The following is a 27,617-nucleotide window of genomic DNA, read 5'->3' as shown; positions in this document are numbered from 1 at the left end:
TTCCTGGAGCACAACAATATTGTATCTTACAGTGATTAGGTTCTTTAGGACCTAGATCTGGGGATTCATTCTGACAATATAGACTGAACTGAAAGGAGAAATGTCTTTTTTCAGTCTTGCTAACTATGTAACAATGTTTTTTTCTATTAGTCACCTACTGACTAAACTTCAGGGTTGAATTATGGGTATAGTTTTACATTTGGAATTAATAAAGTTTAGTTTTATCCTTTTGTCAGCAAACATGAGGAATGACAACAGACAACCCATTTAAGAAGATTCAATTTTGGTTAAAATTCTTCCAACATTATGAACATAAAAAAGGCTTCTCCCCTATGTGACATCTCTGATGTTTATTAACAGTTGATTTCCAAGTAAAGTATTTCCCACATTAAGAAAATGAAAAAGGCTTCTCCCTTGTGTGAGTTATTTGGTGTGTAACAAGATTCCCTTTATGGTTAAAACATTTCCCACATTCTGAACAGGAAAAAGGCTTCTCCCCTGTGTGAGTTCTCTGGTGACCAACAAGATGACATTTCTGGTTAAAACATTTTCCACATTCTGAACAAGAAAAAGGTTTCTCCCCTGTGTGAGTTCTTTGGTGACTAAGAAGAGATGATTTCTTCAGAAAACTTTTCCCACATTCTGAACAGGAAAAAGGATTCTTCCCTGTGTGAGTTCTCTTGTGGTTAACAAAATGTGATTTATGTGCAAAACATTTCCCACATTCTGAACAGGAAAAAGGCTTCTCTCTTGTGTGAGTTCTGTGATGAGTAACAAGCAGTGATTTATATGCAAAACATTTCCCACATTCTGAACATGAAAAAGGCTTCTCTCCTGCGTGGGTTATTTGGTGTGTAACAAGATTCCCTTTATGGTTAAAACATTTCCCACATTCTGAACAGGAAAAAGGCTTCTCCCCTGTGTGAGTTCTATGGTGCTTAATCAAATCTGATTTCTGGTTAAAACATTTCCCACATTCTGAGCATGAAAAAGGATTCTCCCCTGTGTGAGTTCTATGGTGAGTAACAAGTAGTGATTTATGTGCAAAACATTTCCCACATTCTGAGCAGGAATAAGGCTTCTCCCCTGTGTGAGTTCTCTGATGTGTAACAAAATGTGATTTGTTGTTAAAACATTTCCCACATTCTAAACAGGTAAAAGGCTTCTCCCCTGTGTGAGTTCGTTGGTGTGTAACAAAATGTGATTTGTTGTTAAAACATTTCCCACATTCTGAACAGGAAAATGGCTTATTTGCTTTAGTAGCAGTTTGTTTTTTATTGCCTCTTTTGTGACTTTGATTTTCCTTAGTAGTCGGTAATGAATCAGAAGATGTGACCTGTTTCATAGGATCAGATGACAGATCTTTGCTGTGAATGGATGATGGTATATCTGGAGTAATGGCATTCAATTCAGTTGTATCTTGCAGGATCTCAAGATCATCAGATTTAAACATTGAAGATGTCAACTGTCCCACTGATCTCCTGGTACAGTCATCTGCCAAGATCAAAACAATTTTTTAAAAAAGTTTTATATTTATATTTTCGAACATTTCTACTTAAACTGTCCATAAAAATGGCAAGCTATGTAAAGAACTTTGATTATTTACCAAGACAATGACCGTTCACAGTGTAATAGAAAACCTTGTTGGATGAGCCAGTAGTGTGCGGTGTTCAACTGTTTGTTCATTCTGCCTCCCAAATATCGAATAAAAAGAAACCAATCAATGTTATGTAGGCAAAAATAATACCAGTTCTCATCTCAAAAAACAAGTCCCCACTCAGGTCCATCATCTGTCATTGGAAAAGCAGAGGTTCCCGCACTATTAGTGGCTCAAAGGCTGCTGAAAAGCAACAAGGTTTCTATAAACCAATCCACCAAAATCCGCTCTCACTTCGGAGTCTTGCAGTGTGCGCAAACAACATTTAGGATCCCTGTATTTAGCAATATTATAGTGAGAAGAATCCACTTAATTTGTGGTGTCTCCTGGAGCACAATCTGGGCACTATGTGCTGGGTAATAAAATGGCAAATGTGTAATTTTCACTCTCCAACATCCACTGCGTGTTAATTTCCAGAAAGTGACTGTGGAGTTAAAATATTCACTCCTCCTACACACGTGGTCAAAGCTGTTGGTACCCCTCGTTTAATGACAGAAAAACCCACAATGGTCACAGAAATAACTTGAATCTGACAAAAGTAATAATAAATCAAAAATCTATGAAAATGAAAGTCTGATATTGCTTTTCAGCCATGCTTCCACAGAATTTTTAAAAAAAATAAAACTCATGAAACAGGCCAGGACAGAAATTATGGTACCCTTAACTTAACCACTTCATGACTGCCAACGGTAGATAAACGTCGCGCTAGCAGGGCTTTGTGCAATGCCGATGTTTGTCTACGGTCGGCAGTTTTGTGCTCATCAGGACCCCACATAACTTATAACGAGGGAATTCTGGCGCAGAATGCTTCCTGTGACCCCCGACCTCATCGAGACCTGATAGGTTCAGGTCCTGATGATGTCAGCATCACACCAGCCAATGATACAAATCACTAGGAGAGTTTGTTGTAGCAACTTTCCCGGGTGATCTGCCTCATAAAAACGCTGTTTCTCCTCAGATCTCCTGTCAGTGAGAATAGAGGAGAAACAGTGTTACAAGAGCTGCTGCCAACAGCTGTGTCAGTCAGCGATTGTGCTATAAAGTAAAAAACAGATAAGGCAGGTTAGGGTTAGTGCTATAGTTAGGGTTAGTGTTGGGGCTAAAGCTAGGGTTACTGTTAGGCTAAAGTTAAGGTTTATTCTAAAGTTAGGATTAGGCTAAAGAATTAGGCTTTTCTCAATTGTCTCCTCAATAATTTGGTCACATCAGAGTTTTCTATTTCCAGAAAAAAAATAAAAACGCATAAAATGGCCCGTCAGTATTATAGTGCAGAGGAGGCTTATGCACTTTTATGTTCTGACAGTGAAGAAAGTGCAGTGTCAGATGGCGATGTGGATTTCGAGGGCTTTAGTAGCAGCGACAGTGATAGCTCAGAAATGAGCAGTGATTCTGGTCCATCCTCACACACAAGGACCAGTACAACAAGAAGGACAAATAGCGCTTCTGGAGAAATGTCTCCAACTCAGGGAACAATGCCCAGTACTAGCGCTGTCCCTAGTGCTCGTGAATTGGCGCATACCAATGTCCAAGGGGCTTTGCCTCTGGATGTAGCATTTCCCAGATGGGAGGCTTCGGATTCGGCTACTCCATTCATCCCTAATTTTAATGCCATTCCTGGTATAAATGTGGAGGAGGAAATTTTTGGACCAATTAGTTTTTTTAATTTGTTTCTGACAGATAGCTTGCTAGAGCATATTGTCCTACAAATTTATATGCGTCCCAATTCATCAGCCAGAATCCACGATCCTATTATGCTAGGTCAAATTTATGGACACCAACTAATGTCCTAGAAATGAAAACATTTTCAGGACTTACATTCACTATGGGGCTTGTTAAAGAAGCAAGCATTTGGTCCTATTGGTCCAACCGACCTGTTCAAGCCACCCCTATGTTTTCTGCCGTTCTTCCTAGGACGCGTTATGAAATGTTCATGAGATTTTGGCATTTTAACTACAATAGTCAATGCCTGCCCAGAAATGCCCCAGAACATGACAGACTATTCAAAATCAGACCCATCATCGAAGACTTGACAGAAAAGTTCTTATAGCTCTACACCCCAACAGAAAACACTTCCATTGATGAGTCCCTTGTAAAATTCAAAGGAAGACTGCACCTCAAGCAATTTATTCCTTCTAAGAGGGCAAGGTTCGGAATAAAGCTCTATAAAATGTGCGAGAGTTCAACCGGATACGCATCAGCTTTTCACATTTATGAGGGGAAAGACAGCCAACTAAACCCACCAGGAGGCCCTACTTATCTGGGGACATCTGGAAAAATGGTTTTGAGTCTTTTTTTTCAAAAAGGCTACAATCTGTATGTTGACAACTACTACACCAGAATAACCCTATTTAAAAGTCTGGTTAGTCATGTATTTGTTTCAGGTGGCCACATATAATTCTTTTGTGTTATACAAAAAAGCCGGAAATGCAGATACTTTCCTTGATTATCAGGAAAAGGTCACTGAAAATCTTGTTTTTGAAAATTTTGTCCCCGCCAATCCTTTAGATCTGAAGATGTCAGAAGACTCACTGAGCGACATTTTATTGCCCTCATCCCAGTAACTGAAGCAAGAAAGAACCCCAGAGAAGATGTCATGTATGCTCCTAGAGAGGAATGAGGCATGATACCTGCTATTATTACCCACAATGCCCATCATTGCCAGCCTTATGCCTCCATGACGGCTTTACAATCTTCCACACAGAACCACGTTTTTGAACTGTTTTGACATTCAAGCATTTGGTTTATTTAGTGACAGACACATTTGAGTAGAGCTGACTTAACAATTTCCGGGGGTAGGTGGGGGAGGTCTCCAGAGACACAAGCTGGGCACAATATATTGGACACTACAATGACATTTTTGCAATTTTTCCTCAGAAACTTCCACTATGTGTTTCTGGAAATCATCCATGTAGTGAAAATGGTCACTATATCCATAGATGAAATCCCAGAGGGGTGTCATTTCCGAAAAGGGGTCACTTCAGGGGGGATTCTGTTGTTCTGGCACTTAGTGGCTCTCCAAAGTTCCACAGCAGCAGAATCCGCCCTGAAGTGATCCCATTTTGGAAATGACACCCCTCTGCGAATTCACCTATGTATACCCATAGATTTACCTATGATGACCATTTAACTATCTACCTATTTTCCAATGTAAATTTTGGGGCTAAAACAAAATTTTAATGGTAAAAATGTACCATATTTTTCGGACTACAAGACGCACTTTTTCCCCAAAATTTTTTGGGGGAATTGGGGGTGCGTCTTACAGTTGGAATATACTTACAAATGCTGCGGTATCGGCGCTCTGTGCTGCGTGGAGGGCTCCGCCGGCATTTTGTCAAAGCCCGGAGACCCCTGTAGATCCATTGCTGTGATGCGGTGGTCTCCGGAAAAATGGCCGCTGTGTGCAGCACATGCTGAGATTCAGATCTCGTCCTGTGATCTCGTTGCCGAGATCTGAATCTGAGCATGCTCCACCCCCAGCTGCCATTTTCCCGGAGGCCACCGCATTGCAGCAATGGAGCTGAAGGGGCCTATGGCTTTGACAAAAAGGCGGTGGAGCCCCCCACGCAGCACAGAGCGCCGCTGCCCCAGCACAGAGCAACGCCACCGCCCCAGCACAGATCGCTGCTACCGCCCCAGCACAGAGCACTGCTGCCACCCCGGGTAGAGAGCTGCTGCCACCCCAGCACAGAGCACCGCTGCCGCACCAGCCAGGAAAGGGATTATCCGGCGGCCACCACACCAGCCTGGACCACCGAACAACCTCTATGACCACTTTGGCACCTGTGCTGATCCCCCCCCCCGGTAAGCTGGATTCGGACTGTAAGACGGACCCTCATTTGGCACATTTTTTCCCCTATTTTCCTTTCGAAAATTTGGGGTGCATCTTATAGTCTGAAAAATACAGTAATTATTTTTTCTTCACTGCCCAGTGGTATAATTTTCTATGGAACAGCTGTGGTGTCAGTATGCTCACTGCACCACTAGAGGAATTCATTCAGGGAAGTATTTGGTAAAATGCAGTCACTTTTGGGGCTTATGCTGTTCTGGTACCTCAGGGGCTCTGACAATGTGACATGTCACCCACAAACAATTCCAGCAAAATCTGCTCTCCAATAGGGCGCTCCTTCCCTTCCAAGCTCTGCCATGCGCCCAAACAGTAGCATTCTCCCACATATGGGGTATCGGCATGCTCAGGAGAAAGTGCACAACAAATTGTATGGAACAATTTCTCCTGTTACCCTTATGAAAATGCAAAATATGGAGTTAAAAAGATTTGTGAAAAATGTTATTTTTTTTTACTTCCACGGCGCCATGTTATAAACTTCTATAAAGCAGCTGTGGGTTCAAGGTGCTCAATACACATCTGGATAAGTTCCCTAAGGGGTCTAGTTTCCAAAATGGGGTCCCTTGTTGGGGTTTTCAACTGTTTAGGGATATCAGGGGCTCTCCAAATGCGACATGGCAACCGCTAATTATTCCAGCATATTTTACATTCATAAAGTCAAATGGCGTGCCTTCCCTTCTGAGCCCTGCCGTGTGTCCAAACAGTAGATCTCCCACACATATGGGGTATCGGCATGCTCAGGAGAAATTGCAAAACAAAATGTATCGTCCATTTTCTCCTGTTACCCTTGCAAAAGTAAAAAATTAGGTCTAAAGGAAAATTTGTGTGAAAGTAAATGTTTATTTTCTCCTTCCACATTCCATTCATTCCTGTGAAGCACCTGAAGGGTTAATAAACTTCTTGAATGTGGTTTTGAGCACCTGGAGGGGTGCAGTTTTTAGAATGGTGTCACTTTTGGGTATTTTCGGTCATATTGACCCTCAAACTCACTTCAAATGTGAGGTGCTCCCTGAAAAAATTGTTTTGTAAATTTTGTTGGAAAAATGAGAAATCGCTGGTCAACTTTTAACCCTTATAACTTCCTAACAAAAAAAAATTGATATACTTGATATAGATGATACTGCGCAGGCGCCGCCATCTCCGGTGACATTTCGCTGGGTGTAATTTTTTTCTAAGCCTCACAATAGCCACAATATTATAGGCATTATCAACAGTAATATCAATGCTATTATATGCATTATGTAATAATGGGGGCAGGTCAGTGAGGGGTCAGCGACCTGTCATAAGCCAATACAGATGAATATGTAATCAGAGCACCACATAAAGCCCCGCCCACAGCCCTGCCCACACCCCCGCCCCAGAGCACGAGAATCTCATTAACTGAAAACTACAAATACAGATTACACAACAGTAAACCAGAGTTGCCCTCATTTATGGTGGACCATTGGAGCTACTATGGATCCTGAGCAGAAGATTAGAGAAAATAATATTGCTCCCCATATCAGGAGAGATTGTGCAGTAATCTGAATTCCTTAGGATCAGAAACAATGTAATTTATGACGTGGAGTGAATCCATGACACCAGGGCTGGAGCCAACACATCTCCTGCAGGCGGGAATAAATGTATATTACAGCCCTCAGCCACGCACAGCTTAGAGAGGTGAGTTGTGAAATACTCGCCAGGATTTGAGTACCGCATTACTCGCCGAGTACCAAACCCTAACGAGTATACTCGCTCATCCCTAGGAACCAAGAGACATTCAGCAGCACAGAAGGGAGAAAAGGGAGATTCATCCGATAATATCTCAGGGATCTAGGAAGCCAACAGCATCATTACCCTCCGCTTTCTCTTACAGGCCCAGCATAAGATTTTTCTTCAAGTGAGTTTCTAACCTGTCAGCACATTCTATGTACGCTGTCATTTGGCTTTATAGTTACAGATCTGGGCAGGTAACGGTCAGTATTTTGAGGTGGATGGATTCTCCAGGTTCTAAGTTCTATAGAAAAGGGCTTTCAAAGCCCAAATAAATTTGAACAGTTTTGGGTGGAGGAGAATGTTGTGGTCTAGAGGCAAAATGGTGATCATGGTAATACGGCCGGACTACACCACCGATAAAGCAGCCACAGCCGGTGACTGAGAGGAATCTGTGACTTCTCTGCATTCAGTGGTTACTACTCACCTGGGTAGTCATATGTGGGAATCTCCTCTTTACACCACTCATCATCTCTCACATATGTCTCTGTAGTATTAATATGGGTCAGATCTTCACCCTGAAACAAATATTGTAAAAGTCACAGACAGATGGAGAAGTCTCATCTATGATCAGCTCTAATCCTGCCATCTCCACCGTTCTCATTACACAAGTATAAAACATATAATACTGGTGGATAAAACAAGACTGAGCACAAAACCTTCACAGCCGTCTACACATCATAGGGGAGATCTCCTGACACCTTCTCTCCATCTACCTGATGATCCTGAGGAGCACTGGGATCTTCTTGGTTACAGTCCTGTGGAAGAAGAGGACGGGGACATCTCTCTGGTGTTGTCCTCTTACTGGATAGATCTGGAGGAAACACATACAGGGACTGAATTCATTCTCTACATACAGATAATTATAGGCCGTGTGTATTTAGTCCAGTCTATTACCTGGAGATGTGAGGGGCTGGGGAACCTCCATTATGACGTCCTTGTACAGATCTCTGTGTCCTTCTAAATACTCCCACTCCTCCATGGAGAAATTGACGGCGACATCCTGACACCTTATAGGAACCTGACACATACAATGATACCGTCATCCCCCCGATCCCTTCATAGTGTTACTGTATAATGTCCCAGCATTCCCAGCAGTGTCACCTCTCCAGTCAGCAGCTCAATCATCTTGTAGATGAGTTCTAGGATCTTCTGGTCATTGATGTCCTCATGGAGCAGGTGATGAGGTGGAGGCCCCGTGATTGGGCTCAGGGGTCTTCCCCATCCCTCAGACACAGGGTCCTGACAGTGATCACTAGAGGTCTTCTTCACCACTGTGTAATCCTGGTTATGGAGAGACACATTAATAAATCTCACTACAGACATTTCCAGAGTCCTCACCTCTCCAGTTCTGTCCATCTGTTATTCCCATAGATAAGAATGATGTAATGTGACGTCATCAGAATCTCTCACCTCTCCAGTGAGACGGAAGAGGATCTCTAGGGTGAGGTGTAACATCCTCTCCGCCATCTTGTCTCTGTCCATATCCATCCTTGATGGGTAAATCAGGAAAACTCTCTTCTGTAGAAGATCTTCAGTGAGAGGATCCGATATTGTAGAGACCTGAATGAGAAGATGATCCGATGTAACATCATAAGAATCCTGTGTAATAATACAATTACTGGAGATAATAAGGGAAACATATGAGGAGATTTATTATCTTACAGGGTTTAGTTTTCTTCCCTGACATCTACTAATAAAACCAATATATTTAGGCCACAGACAACAAGCAGTTTCCTCCTCGGAGTCGGCAGCTGAACACGTTCCTCATAGACTCATCTTCCATAACGCTAATTCTCGTCTCATTACCAACACTGGAATCGGCATTAGTAATACTGCAGGAGATATTCATTACACGCGACATGAGAAATAACTCCTTCATGAGGAGGACGACATCTTCATCTTCTACTGCGGCTCTAGAGACAGATGTGGCCAGAGTCGGTCACTGCCTCCATCCCCACCGGCCGTCTATATGAAGGTTTCCCGTCTTCCCCGCACTGGAATCTTCTCTCACGTTAGATCTCAGCTCTGAGTCACACACAGAAGTTTGAGGCTTTTCTGGAAGAACAGAACAGGAGAGATCTGAGGCCGATGTCTCCATGTACAGGGTTTCCCCTCGGGATAAGAGGCTTTTCTATCCCTTTCCCCCAATTAGAGGGGACACCTGTGGATATCGGGGTCTTTACCGGCTGCAGTCCTGGGGGGATTTACTCGGTAACGTGGACGTTGGACAAACGTCACCATCAATTCCCATCAGAGTGAAGGAACATCGCTCCTCTATTCAGCTCTATGGATCCAGGATGAAATCCACTGCGGCCCCTGCAAGAAAAGAGCGAAGTCTGGTGAGACCCCCGAGGCCGGAGATTTCTACAGCTGCTCTGTGCGCACAGGACCTGTGATGAGGTCACAGGAGGGGAGGAGTCAGGGGTCACGTGATCAGGGGCCTCAGTGTGTGGAGGACTCTGCTGTGCTGGTTGTCATGGTGCTGGATGAGGGGAAGTTTCTGTGTGGGGTCAGGAGGGGTTTACAGGGTGGATGTAGCACAGCCGCATGTGTACGAGGTGTACGAGGTGTACGGAGTGGAGCCGTGTGTGTACAAGGTGTACGGAGCGGAGCCGTGTGTGTACGAGGTGTACGGAGCGGAGCTGTGTGTGTACGAGGTGTACGGAGCGGAGCCGTGTGTGTACGAGGTGTACAGAGCGGAGCCGCATGTGTACGAGGTGTACGGAGCGGAGCCGCGTGTGTAGGAGGTGTACGGAGCGGAGCCGTGTGTGTACGAGGTGTACGGAGCGGAGCCGCGTGTGTACGAGGTGTACGGAGCGGAGCCGCGTGTGTACGAGGTGTACGGAGCGGAGCCGTGTGTGTACGAGGTGTACGGAGCGGAGCCGTGTGTGTACGAGGTGTACGGAGCGGAGCCGTGTGTACGAGGTGTACGGAGCGGAGCCGCGTGTGTACGAGGTGTACGGAGCGGAGCCGCGTGTGTACGAGGTGTACGGAGCGGAGCCGCGTGTGTACGAGGTGTACGGAGGGGAGCCGCGTGTGTACGAAGTGTACGGAGCGAAGCCGCGTGTGTACGAGGTGTACGGAGCGGAGCCGTGAGTACGAGGTGTACGGAGCGGAGCCGTGTGTGTACGAGGTGTACGGAGCGGAGCCGTGTGTGTATGAGGTGTACGGAGCGGAGCCGTGTGTGTACGAGGTGTACGGAGCGGAGCCGTGTGTGTACGAGGTGTACGGAGCGGAGCCGTGTGTGTACGAGGTGTACGGAGCGGAGCCGTGTGTGTACGAGGTGTACGGAGCAGAGCCGTGTGTGTACGAGGTGTACGGAGCGAAGCCGCGTGTGTACGAGGTGTACGGAGCGGAGCCGCGTGTGTACGAGGTGTACGGAGCGGAGCCGCGTGTGTACGAGGTGTACGGAGCGGAGCCGCGTGTGTACGAGGTGTACGGAGCAGAGCCGTGTGTGTAAGAGGTGTACGGAGTGGAGCCGTGTGTGTAAGAGGTGTATGGAGCGGAGCTGTGTGTGTAAGAGGTGTACGGAGCGGAGCCGTGTTTGTGTGGACCCTCTGTGTACGCTGTATACCCCCAGCTTCGGTCTCAGACCCCACAGTGTACGCTGTATACACCCGTATACCCCCATCTTCGGGCACAGACCCCTGTGTACGCTGTATACACCCATATACCCCCAGCTTCGGTTGCAGATGCCTCTTTGTACGCTGTATACACCTGTATTCCCTCAGCTTCAGTTGCAGACCCCTGTGTATAATGTATACACCTGTATACCCCAAGCTTCACTCACAGACCCTGCGTCTCTCACACTATATACACCTGTATACCCCCAGCTTCAGTCGCAGACCCCTGTGTATGTTGTATACACCCGTATACCCCCAGCTTCGGTCACAGACGCCTGTGTACACTGTATACACCTGTTTATCCCCAGTTTTGGTCGCAGACCCCTGTGTACACTGTATACACCCATATACCCCCAGCTTCAGTTGTAGACCCCTGTATATACTTTATTCACCTGTATACCCCCAGCTTCAGTCACAGACCCTGCGTCTCTCACACTGTATACACCTGTATACCTCCAGCTTCAGTCTCAGAACCCTGTGTGTATGCTGTATACACCCGTATACCCCCAGCTTCGGTCACAGCCCCCTGTGTACACTGTATACACCCGTATACCCCCAGCTTCGGTCGCAGATCCCTGTGTACACTGTATACACCTGTATACCCCCAGCTTTGGTCGCAGACCCCTGTGTGTACTGTATACACACGTATACCCCCAGCTTCGGTCACAGACCCCTCTGTGTATGCTGTATACATCCGTATACCCCCAGCTTCGGTCACAGACCCCGCATCTCTCACACTGTAGAACTGACGCCGGACACACACGGTAAAACTGCGGTCGTCGGTCTCTCATCTCTCGCACTTAAACTGATAACATAAGATGGAGTCAGACGAACCTCCTACAAAACGTGAGAACAAAGTCATTATTACAGGACTGTGTGAGAAAGGGATTTATTCTACAAGAAACGCTGGGGCCACAAATGAGAATAACATAATGTCGTTCATCTTCTCTTTCACCATAGATATTGGCAGTGAGGGCGACTTCCACTTTGCCGCAATGTGGATTTTAGTGGCCATACATAAGTAGTTTACTAGCTTCTGAAAGCTTTCTGGAAGCCGGGAAGGCCTGGTTCCCAGTAAAAGAGTAGAAGGTTCCAGATCAACCGGTCCACCATACATCTGTGCTATCAGACACTTCACCTTCTCCCAAAGCCCAGAAACTACCGTACAAGACCACCAAATATGTCTCATGTCACCAGATATTCCACAGCCCCTAAAACAGTCTCCCGAGATTTTAGGAAAAATGCTGTGAATTTTTTCCTGTACATAATAGACTTTTAGAGTTTTAAGGAGGTCTCCACAAGGGAAGTCTGGTGACTACCTCATGATAGGGTGTCACAGCTACGATACCATTCATCAATTGACTGTTCAAACCCCAAATCCTCCTCCCACTGTAACATATACTTCAATTTTTTATCATCTTGTGGAGAATTTATAGCATAGTAGATCAATGAGATCGTTCCCCTGCCCAAAGGGTCATTTAGACATTTATTTTCAAAACTGGTTGCCCTGAGAGTAGTACCGCTCGGGAGGATCTGCTTTGCAAAGTGGGAGATCTGGTTCAAGCGCATTACCTCCCTAACTGGAGGGTCAAATTTTTGAACAAATTCCTGTCTGTCAAGTAAGATATTAAATGGGGAACACAAATGTTTAAGTATATGAATACCTTTCAGCTTCCACCAAGAAAAAATTTGAGGCTCAAGACCTGGCGGGAACATGGGGTTATGTAATATAGCTGTCAGGGGAGAAGGGCTTGATTGTAAGTTATATTTAAACCGGACTTTCCTCCAAAGAAGCAACGAGTGGACTGTAAAAGGAGCCACATTCATTAACCCCTGTGGAAGTCGGTCTGTGGTGCACATTAGGCCTGATAAAGAGAATGGTTTGGAGAGAAATGATTCCAGAATAACCCATCTCGGACTATTGGGATATGAACACGCACTTATTAATGGAGCAATCTGTGCCGACTTGTAATAAAGTGTAAAATTAGGGAGGGATAAACCCCCTTCTTTTCTGTGACGGAACATAAGTTTTTGCACAATTCTGGGTTGTTTTCCTAGCCAAAGAAACTTAGACCTCACAGAGTGTAAATGAGTGATCGTTCTGTCTGGTACCATAATTGGGAGGGACCTAAATAGATATAAGAAGCGAGGCAGTGACACCATTTTTAATGCCTGTGTTCTGCCGGGCCAGGATAACTTTGAGGAAGCCCATCTATCCAGACCCCAGACCTGAATATCATTGAACATTTGTGGGATGATTTGAAGCGGGCTGTCCATGCTCGGCGACCATCAAACTGAACTGAACGGGAATTGTTTTGTAAGCAGGAATGATCACATATACCTTCATCCAGGATCCAGGAACTCATTAATAGCTACAGGAAGCGACTAGAGGCTGTTATTTTTGCAAAAGGAGGATCTACGAAATATTAATGTCACTTTTATGTTGAGGTGCCCATACTTTTGCACCTGTCAAATTTTGTTTAAATGCAGATTGCACATTTTCTGTTAGTACAATAAACCTCATTTGAATCCAGAAATATAACTGAGTCCATCAGTTATTAGATATATGAAACTGAAATAGCTGTTGCAAAAACCAAAATTGTTATAAAGAAAAAAGGTTAACATTAATAGGGGTGCCCAAACTTTAACATATGACTGTACATACATACACACTTTGAGCTTTATATATTAGATAGATATATATATATATATATGTTTTATTATTCTTTTTGCCTAAAATACAAAGGCCATGTGTCATCTTAGAGGTTCGGCCTTTTAGAGATCTTTTCATCTTCATCTTACTACTGCTCACAATAACGGTCATTTTGACCCGGGGCGCCCACACTTTTACATGCCGCTGTCAATGCTTCATCCCGCTGGTGCTCAATATTTAATAGGGTCTCGCTATTAAACTTAATGAAAAGTTCGGTGAATTTCTTTGAGCTGTTATTACTAGAGATGAGCGAATATCGTCGGAGAAGTTGTTATTGGCTAATATCACTTACCAAATAGCTGCATCGGGACCCCGGATCCCTGGAGCGCTCCCGATAATCAGCTGCATGTGTCGCCCTCCATGCAGGTGCTGTGACTATCACACAGCGCGACACACGCAGCTGATTATCGGGAGCGCTCCAGCACACTGAGTCCTGCACACACTGAGGCCCCTGATCATGTGACCCCTGACTCCTCCCCTCCTGTGACCTCATCACAGGTCCTGTGCACAGAGCAGTCATATATGTGGCAGACACTCCTGGATCTTCTGCTTTCTGGGCCGGTTCCTCCTGTGAGTCCTATTAACCCTTTCGCTCCCTGTATTCTCCTTTCTGACAGGACAATATCTGAATTCGGACAGTGTGACAGGAATATAAGCAATGTGGAAGGAAAAAATGACAATTTTTCTTTTTTCCTCACAAAAATGTGACTTTAGCCCCAAAATTGGCAGCGTAACAAATCCTTATTTCCCCCACTGTAGTTTGTAGACTCCATATACAGATCCCTTAAGTGAGAAAAGAGCTGAATTCCCCACTTAAGTTATTGCATTTTGGAAATTGCCCCCACTGGGAATTTATCTCCAGGTAAAGGCACAATTGTGTCTCCATGGGGGTTGTGCTCTCAGCCCAACATCGTGTGGCCTCCAAAGAAATGCCACCCCGCACCATTACTGACCACTGCCAAACCGGTCATGCTGAAGGATGTTGCAGGCAGCAGATCGCTCTCCACGGCGTCTCCAGACTCTGTCACGGCTGTCACATGTGCTCAGTGTGAACCTGCTTCCATCTGTGAAGAGCACAGGGCGCCAGGGGTGAATTTGCCAATCCTGGTGTTCTGTGGCAAATGCCAAGCGTCCTGTACGGTGTTGGGCTGTGAGCACAACCCCCATCTGTGGACCTCGGGCCCTCAGACCATCCTCATGGAGTCGGTTTCTAACCGTTTGTGCAGACACATGAACATTTGTGGCCTGCTGAAGATTATTTTGCAGGTCTCTGGCAGTGCTCCTCCTGTTCCTTCTTGCACAAAGGTGTAGGTAGCGGTCCTGCTGCTGGGTTGTTGCCCTCATACGGCTCCCTCCACATCTCCTGGTGTAGTGTCCTGTCTCCTGGTCATGCCTCCAGCCTCTGGACACTACGCTGATGGGTTGCCCTCCCAGGGCTGTGGGGTACTCGGTATCGGGCCGTTGTCATGGGGATGTGTCACAGCAGAGGTGACCCGGTCCGTGGCCCTGGGCGCCCAAGCAATGGGGAGATGTAGTTAATGGTGGAATAGTTCGTGACGCCACCCGTGGTGTTTGGTAAATATGGTGTTAGGCCAACGCTGCATACAGATCCGCTGGGACTGATGGTATGTGCAGCTTAGATGGTAAAGCTCCCCACAGGTGGAGCTGTAGTACCAGGGCAGTGTAGATGTAGCTGGCACGGGATGTAGCAGTGCCAAAAGCATAGGGAACAGACAAGACACAGCGGTTGCAGTTTCTGTACCTTTACTGAGTATATGCAGTCCAGAGTCCTGATTACAGATGGTATTTAGCAGGTTAGCCTGGAAGCAGATCATGATTCTCTCTCTGCAGAAGGGCTGTGCAGTCTCCTTCCTAGCGCTTTGTAGTGTGAAGCACTCCAGTACTTAGTTACTCTGAAATGCCTCTCTGCAGATGTTCCTAGAACTTTACTTGTATGACAGACAGCTGTAGCCTCTCTCGGGGACTACTCTCCTGAGTCCTGGCTCTCTATTCAGTTGCTGTTGTGTCCCTAGTCTTTGGTGAGAGCAGGGCATTTACAGCCTCCTACTCCTCTGGTATCTGTGGCAGGACTGTTAGTATCCGTACCACCGTGGAGACCAGGCTCCAGTTCTGTGCGCTCTCAAGCTGAGGGAGCTCGCCTTCTGCAGCTCAGCTTCGTTCCTCCCGTCTGCACACTTCACCCTCCGCAGGCTATCTGCCCCTTCTTCCTCCTGGCCCTCAGAGGACACTCCTCTACAGAATCCTGGTTCAGAGTTCCCCCTGCTGGCCCGGAGTGGAACTGTGTTGCATGCATTAGGTTAACTGCTGGAGAGACCCATCACTGCTTCCAAGCCTGGCATTACCCTCCCCTGGAGGAAGGCAAAGCCAGTGTGGCGACCATACTCTTGGGGGTGCCACACTGACAGACACAGCAAACCTTCTTGCCACAGCTCGCATTGATGTGCCATCCTGGATGAGCTGCACTACCTGAGCCACTTGTGTGGGTTGTAGAGTCCGTCTCATGCTACCACAAGTGTGAAAGCACAACCAGCATTCAAAAGTGACCAAAACATCAGCCAGAAAGCATTGGTACTGAGATGTGGTCTGTGGTCCCCACCTGCAGAACCACTCCTTTATTGAGGGTGTGTTGATAATTGCCAATAATTTCCATCTGTTGTCTATTCCATTTGCACAACAGCATGTGAAATTGATTGTCAGTCAGTGTTGCTTCCTAAGTGGACAGTTTGATTTCACAGAAGTTTGATTTACTTGGAGTTATATTCTGTTGTTTAAGTGTTCCCCTTATTTTTTTTGAACAGTGTATATAGATAGAGAGATTTTTTTTTCTTTACGTTGGAGGGTCCAATTCCAGCTATTGCTGTGTGATCTGTGATTTCTATCTAATCCACTGTGTACAGGATAATAGAGTATAATAAAGTAGTTATGGATGTGACGTAACTAACATTGTGCAGTGACTCTGCTTTCCATATAGTGATGGATATTTCTTGTTGCTGAAACTGTGATTTTTTTTCCACTTTGAACCTTTTTTAAACCCCTCTGATCAGTGCGATCATACAACATACAAGCCTCTGATGGCTCCGGTGATGCCCTGTACTACTGTAGTGCCGTGTATCATCACTGCCTGTCAGTGTAATACTAACGGCCCCATACACATGAGATCAGAGTTGGCTGAACGCTCATTTGGCAGACGGCGATCTCTCCCGACTCCCCCATACACACAAATATTCCAGCTTTCCTGTGGTCTGTATGAGAGAGTCGCCTCCAGACTCCTCTAGCGGAGGATTATCTACAGGAAGAGCAAACGGATTATCCTCTGAAATTCAGGATGCCAGATCCTTCTCTACCCTGACATCATCTGTCGGGAGGCCCCCAAATACATTATATCTCGGCCAAACCCCCCGAAATCAGTGCTTTCATGGAACTTTAGTCTAATGTGTATGGGGGAGTTATAAGGTAACTTATTGGACGCTGCCTCTGGCCCGGCCTAATAGACCTTCATACATTGCAGCCCATACCCCATTATTAGGCATGTAAGGCCTGTTTCACACTTCAGTTTTTTTGTGTCAGTTAAAATCTGCCAAAATGGCGGAAAGCGGATCCGTTGCTAACTGATGTAAACGGATGCCACCGGACCGTTTTTTTGATGGATCCGATGATTGAAGAATTTTAAAGGAACTGCAGCCCGGGGGGGGGGAGGAGGGGGGAGAGAAAGAAAGAGAGAGAGATTTTTTTTTTCCAGGCACCAGAACAGACTTTAGGGTTACATTTCAGGGTGAGTGAAGTTTTTCGGGCATGCGCAGTGTGAAGTGCGGATCCTTCCGCCCGAAAAAACGTTACATGCTCCGTTCGGGCATGTCGGCAGACGGCAAAATTTTGGCGGATCCGCAAAAAAACGGATTCAACGGTTGGCCGTCCGTCAAGATCCACTGGTAATGCAACTCAATGGGAAAAAAAACAGATCCGCCAAACAAAATAGCGGATCCGTTTTTTTTGCAAAACGGCGGATCTTGACTGATGGACAAAAACTGAAGTGTGAAACAGGCCTAAGTATCAGAGTATCTAGGCCGCCCCATAATATCGAGTACTTGGAGGCAGGGGGCATTCAGCCAAACTCTGTCACACCTTCTTAGATGTCATGTTTGCTTTTCAGGGTTTTTGTTGCAGCCTCATCTGTGCCGTCCCTGCGGTGTACATCTATGTTCTGGGGCCCAAAAAGATTAATTTCTTCTTAATAAATGTTTAACATGTTAAAAATTATAAAATGTGTCTTCTGCTTTTTACATATTTTTTTCTTCTTACAAGAATTGTTGGAGCCAATTTTCTTTAGAAACATTTTAATATCGGCTTTTTCTGGAGTTTTTCTTGTAATATAGGAAAGCCTAAGGCCAGAAATAATCCCCATAAATCACTGTACATGGAGACTTAGGGATCAGATCATTTCTGTCCGTTGTGTTTGTGGAAACAAAAAATCTTTTCTAAAAGCCTCAAACTTCTGTGCGTGACTCAGAGCTGAGATCTAACGTGATAGAAGATTCCAGTGCGGGGAAGACGGGAAACCTTCATATAGACGGCCGGTGGGGATGGAGGCAGTGACCGACTCTGGCCAAATCTGTCTCTAGAGCCGCAGTAGAAGATGAAGATGTCGTCCTCATCATGAAGGAGTTATTTCTCATGTCACGTGTAATGAATATCTCCTGCAGTATTGCTAATGCCGATTCCAGTGTCGGTAATGAGAGGAGAATTAGCGTTATGGAAGATGAGTCTATGAGGAACGTGTTCAGCTGCCAACTCCGAGGAGGAAACTGCTTGTTGTCTGTGGCCTAAATATATAGGTTTTATTAGTAGATGTCAGGGAAGAAAACTAAACCCTGTAAGATAATAAATCTCCTCATATGTTTCCCTTATTATCTCCAGTAATTGTATTATTACACAGGATTCTTATGGTGTTACATCGGATCATCTTCTTCTCATTCAGGTCTCTACAATATCGGATCCTCTCAGTGAAGATCTACATAAGAGAGTTTTCCTGATTTACCCATCAAGGATGGATATTGACAGAGACAAGATGGCAGAGAGGATGTTACACCTCACCCTAGAGATCCTCTTCCTTCTCACTGGAGAGGTGAGAGATTCTGATGACGTCACATTACATCATTCTTATCTATGGGAATAACAGATGGACAGAACTGGAGAGGTGAGGACTCTGGAAATGTCTGTAGTGAGATTTATTAATGTGTCTCTCCATAACCAGGATTACACAGTGGTGAAGAAGACCTCTAGTGATCGCTGTCAGGACCCTGTGTCTGAGGGATGGGGAAGACCCCTGAGCCCAATCACGGGGCCTCCACCTCACCCCCTGATCCATGAGGACATCAATGACCAGAAGATCCTAGAACTCATCTACAAGATGATTGAGCTGCTGACTAGAGAGGTGACACTGCTGGGAATGCTGGGACATTATACAGTAACACTATGAAGGGATCAGGGGATGACGGTATCATTGTATGTGTCAGGTTCCTATAAAGTGTCAGGATGTCGCTGTCTATTTCTCCATGGAGGAGTGGGAGTATTTAGAAGGACACAGAGATCTGTACAAGAACGTCATAATGGAGGTTCCCCAGCCCCTCACATCTCCAGGTAATAGACAGGACTAAATACACACGGCCTATAATTATCTGTATGTAGAGAATGAATTCAGTCCCTGTATGTGTTTCCTCCAGATCTATCCAGTAAGAGGACAACACCAGAGAGATGTCCCCATCCTCTTCTTCCACAGGACTGTAACCAAGTAGATCCCAGTGCTCCTCAGGATCATCAGGTAGATGGAGAGAAGGTGTCAGGAGATCTCCCCTATGATGTGTAGACGGCTGTGAAGGTCTTGTGCTCAGTCTTGTTTTATCCACCAGTATTATATGTTTTATACTTGTGTAATGAGAACGGTGGAGATGGCAGGATTAGAGCTGATCATAGATGGGACTTCTCCATCTGTCTGTGACTTTTACAATATTTGTTTCAGGGTGAAGATCTGACCCATATTAATACTACAGAGACATATGTGAGGGGTGATGAGCGGTGTAAAGAGGAGATTCCCACTTATGACTACCCAGGTGAGTAGTAACCACTGAATGCAGAGAAGTCACAGATTCCTCTCAGTCACCGGCTGTGGCTGCTTTATCGGTGGTGTAGTCCTGCCATATTACCGTGATCACCATTTTGCCTCTAGACCACAACATTCTCCTCCACCCAAAACTGTTCAACGACTTTGGGCATTGAAAGCCCTTTTCTATAGAACTTACAACCCGGAGTATCCACCTACCCCCTGGTATTAGTGTGAAGGTGAACCTTTAAAGCGAGATCTATATAATTGCTTGTACCTGACCTAATATAGGCCGAGTGCGCGCTTAAGGAGTCACACGGAACACAGAGTTAGATGTCTACTCCTTTCTCAGCAAAGGCTTGCACAGAACTGAAGTTTATTCTCAAGACAAAGAGACAGGAAATGGGTGTCACACAATCTTCTGAGGAGCCAGTGTCAGTCTATGATAGGTCCATTTCAGCTTCACTTCCATATATGGTATCCAGTATCTCAGCTTCTGCATTCCAAGGATTCCTTACAGGGTGTTGTCTGAAGACACAGACGCCATCTTGGTACACCATATGTGAACTGACTTGTATAAGGGTTAATAATTGATTTCATCAGCCATTCTCTGCTTCACATTAGAAGACACTGACCGTTACCTAACCAGATCTGTAACTATAAAGCCAAATGACAGCGTACGTATAATGTGCTGACAAGATAGAAAATCACTTGGAGAAAAATCTTATGCTGGGCCTGTAAGAGAAAGCGGAGGGTAATGATGCTGTTGGCTTCCTAGATCCCTGAGATCTTATCGGATGAATCTTCTCTCCCTTCTGTGCTGCTCAATGTCTCATGGTCCCTACAAGACCAGGTCCAGTCTTTCTGGCCAAACTTCCCTTTTATGATCCACAACAGTAAATGTGCAGTGAGGCCAAGTGTGAATTTCTGTCCAATAACAGCAGAGTTTCCCTTTATCCTGACTTTTCAATTTGTATTAAAACCAACTAACTTCAGGGAGGATTGTGAGAATCTCCAGGACAAACATTCCACCTGTGCCCTGATAGATCTCTAAGCTGTGCGTGGCTGAGGGCTGTAATATACATTTATTCCCGCCTGCAGGAGATGTGTTGGCTCCAGCCCTGGTGTCATGGATTCACTCCACGTCATAAATTACATTGTTTTTGATCCTAAGGAATTCAGATTACTGCACAATCTCTCCTGAAATGGGGAGCAATATTATTTCCTCTAATCTTCTGCTCAGGATCCATAGTAGCTCCAATGGTCCACCATAAATGAGGGCAACTCTGGTTTACTGTTGTGTAATCTGTATTTGTAGTTTTCAGTTAATGAGATTCTCGTGCTCTGGGGCGGGGCTGTGGGTGGGGCTGTGGGCGGGGCTTTATGTGGTGCTCTGATTACATGTTCATCTGTATTGGCTTATGACAGGTCGCTGATCCCTCACTGACCTGCCCCCATTAATGCATATAATAGCATTGATATTATTGGTGATAATTCCTATAATATTGTGGCTATTGTGAGGCTTAGAAAAAAATTACATCCAGCAAAATGACACCACCGGCGCCTGCGCAGTATCATCTATCTCTTACTTATAGATGCTACTGCGCAGGAGCCGCCATGACCGGTGACATTTTGCTGAATGTCATTTTTTTTCTAAGCCTCACAATAACATATTGTGCCCAGCTTGTGTCTCTGGAGACCTCCCCACCTACCCCCGGAAATTGTTAAGTCAGCTCTACTCAAATGTGTCTGTCACTAAATAAACCAAATGCTTGAATGTGAAAACAGTTCAAAAACGTGGTTCTGTGTGGAAGATTGTAAAGCCGTCATGGAGGCATAAGGCTGGCAGTGATGGGCATTGTGGGTAATAATAGCGGGGATCATGCCTCATTCCTCTCTAGGAACATACACGACATCTTCTCTGGGGTTCTTTCTTGTTTCAGTTACTGGGATGAGTGCAATAAAATGTCGCTCAGTGAGTCTTCTGACATCTTCACATTCTAAAGGATTGGTGGGGACAAAATTTTCAAAAACAAGATTTTCAGTGACCTTTTCCTGATAATCAAGGAAAGTATCTGCATTTCTGACTTTTTTGTATAACACAAAAGAATTATATGTGGCCACCTGAAACAAATACATGACTAACTTTTTATACCAGATATATGATTTTCTTGATGCCTGGTATGGCTGTAGAACCTGATCTGCAAGGTCCACAACTAGAGTTGAGCGATACCGTCCGATACTTCAAAGTATCGGATCGGAATGGATCGGCCGATCTTAAAAAAAAGTATCGGTATCGCCGATTCCGATACCGGAAGTCCCATTCAAGTCTATGGGACTTCCGGTATCGGAATAAGAAAAATCCTGTTTTTCCCTTGTACAGCCTCTCTGGGGTCTGTATGGGCCTTTCGGGGGGCTGTGCCGGCCTGCCGGTGGTCTGTGCAGGCTCCGGTGGGCTGTGCCGGCCTGCCGGGGGGCTGTGCCGGCCTGCCCGGGGGCTGTGCAGGCTTCGGGGGTCTGTGCAGGCATCGTCCGATGGGACTACAAGTCCCATCGGGCGATGCCTGCTACCATGACAGTGATTGACACATTAGCCAATGATGGGACAGTAGTAGTCCCATCATCCGGCTAATGTGTTGAATGTAAAAAAAAAAAAAAAAAAAAAAATTACATGCTACATACATACAACATGCATACTACATACATGCTACATTCATACTACATACTACATACATGCTACATTCATACTACATATATACTACATGCAACATACATACTACATACATACTACATGCAACATACATACTACATATATACTACATGCATGCAACATGCATACTACATATATACTACATGCAACATACATACTACATATATACTACATGCTACATACATACTACATATATGCTACATACATACTACATATATACTACATGCATGCTACATACATACTACATGCTACATACATACTACATATATACTACATACATACCACATACATACTACATACATACTACATACATACTACATGCTACATACATACTACATATATACTACATGCATGCTACATACATACTACATGCTACATACATACTACATATATACTACATGCATGCTACATACATACTGCATGCTACATGCATGCTACATACATACTACATACATGCTACATACATACTGCATGCTACATGCATGCTACATACATACTACATACATACTACATGCTACATACATACTACATGCTACATGCATGCTACATACATACTACATACATACTACATGCTACATACATACTACATATATACTACATGCATGCTACATACATACTACATGCTACATACATACTACATATATACTACATGCATGCTACATACATACTACATGCTACATACATACTACATATATACTACATGCATGCTACATACATACTGCATGCTACATGCATGCTACATGCATACTACATACATACTACATGCTACATACATACCACATATATACTACATACATACTACATACAATACATTCATACAATACATACATAGACATACAGTACATATAACATAGAGTAACATACTTACCAATACTTGTCACATTGTTTCCCGAAGCCATTGTCTTTTCCGGAATAAATATTAACATAACAAACCACAAAAATACTCACCCACGATCCGAAGCAGTCCACGAGTGTGTCCCACGACGATCTTGGGTAGAGAACTGCAGCATCAGCTGTTGCTGCCGTTCTCTACGGGCTGCAGGAATCCAATGACGGAAGGTAGGTATCCTTCCGCACTGTATTCCTCCGCCACTTAAAAAAAAAAAAAGTCCCTAGTCTCACTTTATGCCATTGCTGTGTGGGAAATTCCAGCTATGGATGCGGGAGCAGAACTCACGGTGTCCCGGTCAGCGTCCATTGCTGGGGTCCCGTCATCGGGGTCCCTCGGGGGGCCCAGTCATCATCATTTGACACCTCCTGCGGGGAGTCCCAGATGTCGACAGCAAGCTGGCGAAGGTACATCCGAGGACCCAGGTTTTCCGGCTGGAGGGCACACAGCCCCCTCGCAGCCCGGTGAATATGGCTCTCTGTCCCCTGTTTGTCATCCAGTTGCAACATCATCCTGGTTGGGTGGGGGGCCGTTGGCGGAATCCCTCGGGGTCAGCGGGGGGTTGGGATCTGGTGGCGTAGCCGCGGCCGGGGGGGTTAGCGATGTGCTTGCGGATATGCGGAATTTGGTGTCACGTCTGGAGCGGGGTCTCGCTTCACCGTCACCAGTAGCAGCTTGGCCACAAGCTGGGAGTCCTGCGGGGCGGAGTGGGTCGGATTTGGCCGGGCGCGCAAGTGAACCGGTGTCGGTGTCGGTGCAGACTGAGAAAGAGAAAGAATGTCGCATACACTTGGACGATAGAGCGCATGGGGAGGTATGTTTGTTTTGAGGGTCAGTTGGGGGCTCATTTAAAGAAAGAAGTAAAGGAGTGCATTTGGAAGGACGAGTATGTGGAAATATTTTCCCTCTTGCCATTAGAGAAATTTAATTTGGATAAGGGCCTGAAGGAGGATAGCAAAAAGGAGGATGAAGAGAAGCGTAGATGGCGTCTGATCCCGCAAACGTTCGTTAATTGGCAACAGGCGTTCGCTATTTTGGCGAGCGTCATTGGAGAAAAGTCCCCTGATAATTGCTCGGCGTTATTTTGACGCCATAGGGGAGGCCTATAGGGTGTATGGGGGTCAGGCTTGTTTGCGCTATGATGAGCAATTTCGGCAGAGGAAGGCTGTCCGTCCGGCTATCCGTTGGGACCAGAAGGACATTGGGCTGTGGATGCGGGTCATAGCTCAAAATAAATTTGGTAGCTCCTTTCATGGGGGGGCTGGGAGTACCAGCCAGAGTAGCGGCAGTTCTGGCATCTCAGGAGGGGGCGGGCAGGTTCAAACGGGAAATCATAAGTTGGGGGTGTGCTGGCAGTTCAACGACGGCCCATGTAAATTCGGGGCGAACTGCAAATTTAAACATCTTTGCTCCAACTGCAATAGCGCGTCCCATGGAGCCGCCAAGTGTTTCAAGAAAGGGAAGCCCCGAACCGGCGGTGGTAATTCCCAAGGGGGAGACTCCAGTGAGGCTGGAAAGGATGGTCCCTTATCTAAATAGATATGGGGACAGGGAGAAGTCGGCTTTGCTGTACGCGGGTTTCAAGGACGGTTTTGTTATCCCTCACCCCCCTTTTGCTATTCCGCGGGTTTTAAAAAATTTGCGTTCGGCCTTGTTACATGGTTCAGTGGTTTCAGAAAAGCTGGAAAAGGAGGTTTCGTTGGGCCGTATGGCTGGCCTCTTTGTTTCCCCCCTTTTTCGGATTTGGTTGTTTCTCCTCTAGGAGTGGTTCCGAAGAAAGAGCCGAATAAGTTTCGGCTTATCCAACATTTGTTGTACCCTCGCGGGGGTTCTGTTAACGATGGTATCGATCCGGAAAGCTGTTCGGTGGTTTACTCCTCCTTTGATGAAGCAGCGGGGTGGGTGCGAAAATGTGGTCGGGGTGCCCTTATGGCTAAAACGGACATGGAATCCGCTTTTCGTTTGCTCCCGGTTCATCCGGACAGCATGAAGTTGTTAGGTTGCTATTGGGAAGGCATGTTTTTTGTGGACAGGTGTCTACCCATGGGATGTTCGTTGTCTTGTGCGTATTTTGAAGCCTTCAGTTCTTTTTTGGAGTGGGTCATGCGCGATGTTTCCGGTTTTGATTCGGTCATTCATGACTTGGATGATTTTTTGTGCGTGGGCTCCGGGGATTCCGATTGTTGCGAGAGACTGTTACAGGCCATCGAGTGGGTGGCGGAGCGTTTTGGTGTTCCTCTCGCGCCTGAAAAAACCGAAGGCCCCTGTACGTGTTTGCGTTTTTTGGGAATTGTCATTGATACGGTGAATTGGGAGTTCAGGCTGCCTGAGGATAAGTTGGCTGATTTGCGGGCGGAGGTGGTCTGAGCGCGCAGGGTCGAGAAGTTCTCGCTGCGTGATCTCCAGTCGTTGCTGGGAAAGCTCAATTTTGCATGTCGAGTCATGCCAATGGGGCATGTTTTTTCACTTCGTCTGGCCAGTGCGACCGCGGGTGTTCGAGCCCCTCATCATTTCATCAGGTTGTCAGCGGAACTCAGGGCCGATTTGGCGATTTGGGAGTCATTCTTGGAGGGGTACAACGGCCGTTCGTTGGTGATGGAAGAGGTGGTCAGCAGTGACGCGTTGGAGTTGTTCACAGATGCGGCTGGCGGTGTTGGTTTTGGGGCTTACTTTCGGGGGCAGTGGTGTGCGTCCCGGTGGTCTAAGGGATGGATTGCGGATGGCTTGGTGCGCAATATCGCTTTGCTGGAGATCTTTCCGATTCTGGTAGCCGTCCATTTGTGGGGACGTGAGTTTCGGGATCGGCGGGTGCGTTTTAATTGCGATAACATGGGCGCTGTGTGCACGATTAATGGCCTTACTGCATCGTCTCCCCCAGTCGTTCGGGTGTTACAGCGGTTGGTTCTCCTCTGTTTGGACCTGAATGCACAAGTGACCGCGACGCATGTGCCAGGTGTTAAGAACGATATCACTGACTCTCTCTCTCGTTTACAGTGGGATCGGTTTCGCTCTTTGGCGCCAGAGGTGGAGGTCATGGGTTTAGCTTGTCCGGAGGAGCTGTGGATAGTGGCCTATGGGCCGCGGCATCGCTGATTGAGTCGTCTTTGGCTCCAAAGACCTGGGAGGCTTACTGGGCTGTATGGTGCAAGTGGGAGGAACAGTTAGCGGCCGACGTAGCAGTCGGGCCCGGCTTGGATCAGGAGGGAGTTTTGTTGTCTTGGTTGGGGTGGGGGGCCTCCGAGAGTTGGTCGGGTGCAAAAGCCATGCGTGTTTTAGCGGGTTTGTCCTTTGGATTTCGCTTGCGCGGCTGCCGCGATTGGACGAAAACATTTTTGGTGAAACAAGCGGCGAAAGGGTTTCGCCGGTTAAAAAGCAGGGGTGACTTGAGGCGTCCGATATCTTTTGAGGTGCTTGAACGGTTGGGCGGCATTTTGGAGAAGGTGTGTTCTTCACGCTATGAGGTTTTGTTATTTCGCCTAGCCTTTTCGTTGGCATTTTTTGGCGCATTAAGGGTAGGGGAACTAGTGTCGGGGAACAAGCAGTCAGCCGGGGGTATATTGGCCAGGGATGTTGTGCTTACTGCGCGGGGCATTGAGTTTTGGTTGCGACGGTCTTAGACGGATCAGGCGGGTAAAGGTCGCCGAGTGGTGTTGGGCCATGTGCCCGGGTCTTTGATGTGTCCCGTTCAGTGTTTGCGGGGGTTTTGGGAGCTGGGTCCTAGTTTGAGCGGCCCCCTTTTGTGTCACGTGGATGGCTCTAGTTTGTCGAGATACCAATTTGGTGCTGTTCTCAAGAGGTCCATCCGATCGTTGGGTTTGGATGAATCCCGTTTCGCTTCTCATTCGTTCAGGATTGGGGTGGCATCAGAAGCAGCAGTTCGGGGTTTGGATGTGGCTTCGATTCGGCGCATTGGTGGTTGGGCGTCCAATCGTTACCGAAGTTATGTTAGGTCGGTGGGTGGTGATGGGTGAGGCGGAGGGCGGCATTCACGCTAATGGTGTTTGTGTTTGATATTGGCATCGCCTTTTTTATTCCAGGTGTCGAGCCGTTGCTGGTGTGGATTTTTGGTCATTCCTTCGTTTACTGGGGAGCGTTGCGGGTGGATGTCCGGAACGAAGGCAGACAGCTCGGTTTTTCCAGGAACACGGCCTTGGTGCGTTGGTGTGGTTTTAGGGGGATGGAGTGGAGACATGTCTTGCCGGAGATACACGAGTGCGTTCGGTTGGACCGCGCTCCGGACATCCTGGTGTTGCATGTTGGGGGGTAGTGACTTGGCGGTTCGACCTTTTCGGGAGTTGATACGGGACA

General features: G+C 46.2%; 1 protein-coding gene and 1 long non-coding RNA gene across 2 annotated transcripts in view; both read right to left on the bottom strand.

Moving 5' to 3' along the window:
* LOC141073990 (uncharacterized) overlaps positions 1-27,617 on the bottom strand; it is a 344,900-nt gene that overhangs the window by 255,010 nt on the left and 62,273 nt on the right. The gene's annotated exons all lie outside the window — the stretch shown is intronic.
* Positions 332-26,087, bottom strand: LOC141073948 (uncharacterized). The gene is made up of 4 exons (XM_073561477.1): positions 25,980-26,087; positions 23,945-24,070; positions 7,681-7,771; positions 332-1,494 (listed from the first exon to the last, which is right to left on the bottom strand). The coding sequence occupies exons 1-4, from the start codon at positions 26,085-26,087 to the stop codon at positions 389-391; spliced, it is 1,431 nt and encodes a 476-aa protein (XP_073417578.1). The 3' UTR covers positions 332-388.

The sequence above is a fragment of the Dendrobates tinctorius genome, unplaced genomic scaffold, assembly GCF_039654945.1.
Source record: "Dendrobates tinctorius isolate UK_male_01 unplaced genomic scaffold, ASM3965494v1 ptg000321l, whole genome shotgun sequence".
Lineage (NCBI taxonomy): Eukaryota > Metazoa > Chordata > Amphibia > Anura > Dendrobatidae > Dendrobates > Dendrobates tinctorius.
The sequence above is the reverse complement of the archived record's forward strand: the minus strand, read 5'-3'. Positions and strand labels throughout refer to the sequence as shown.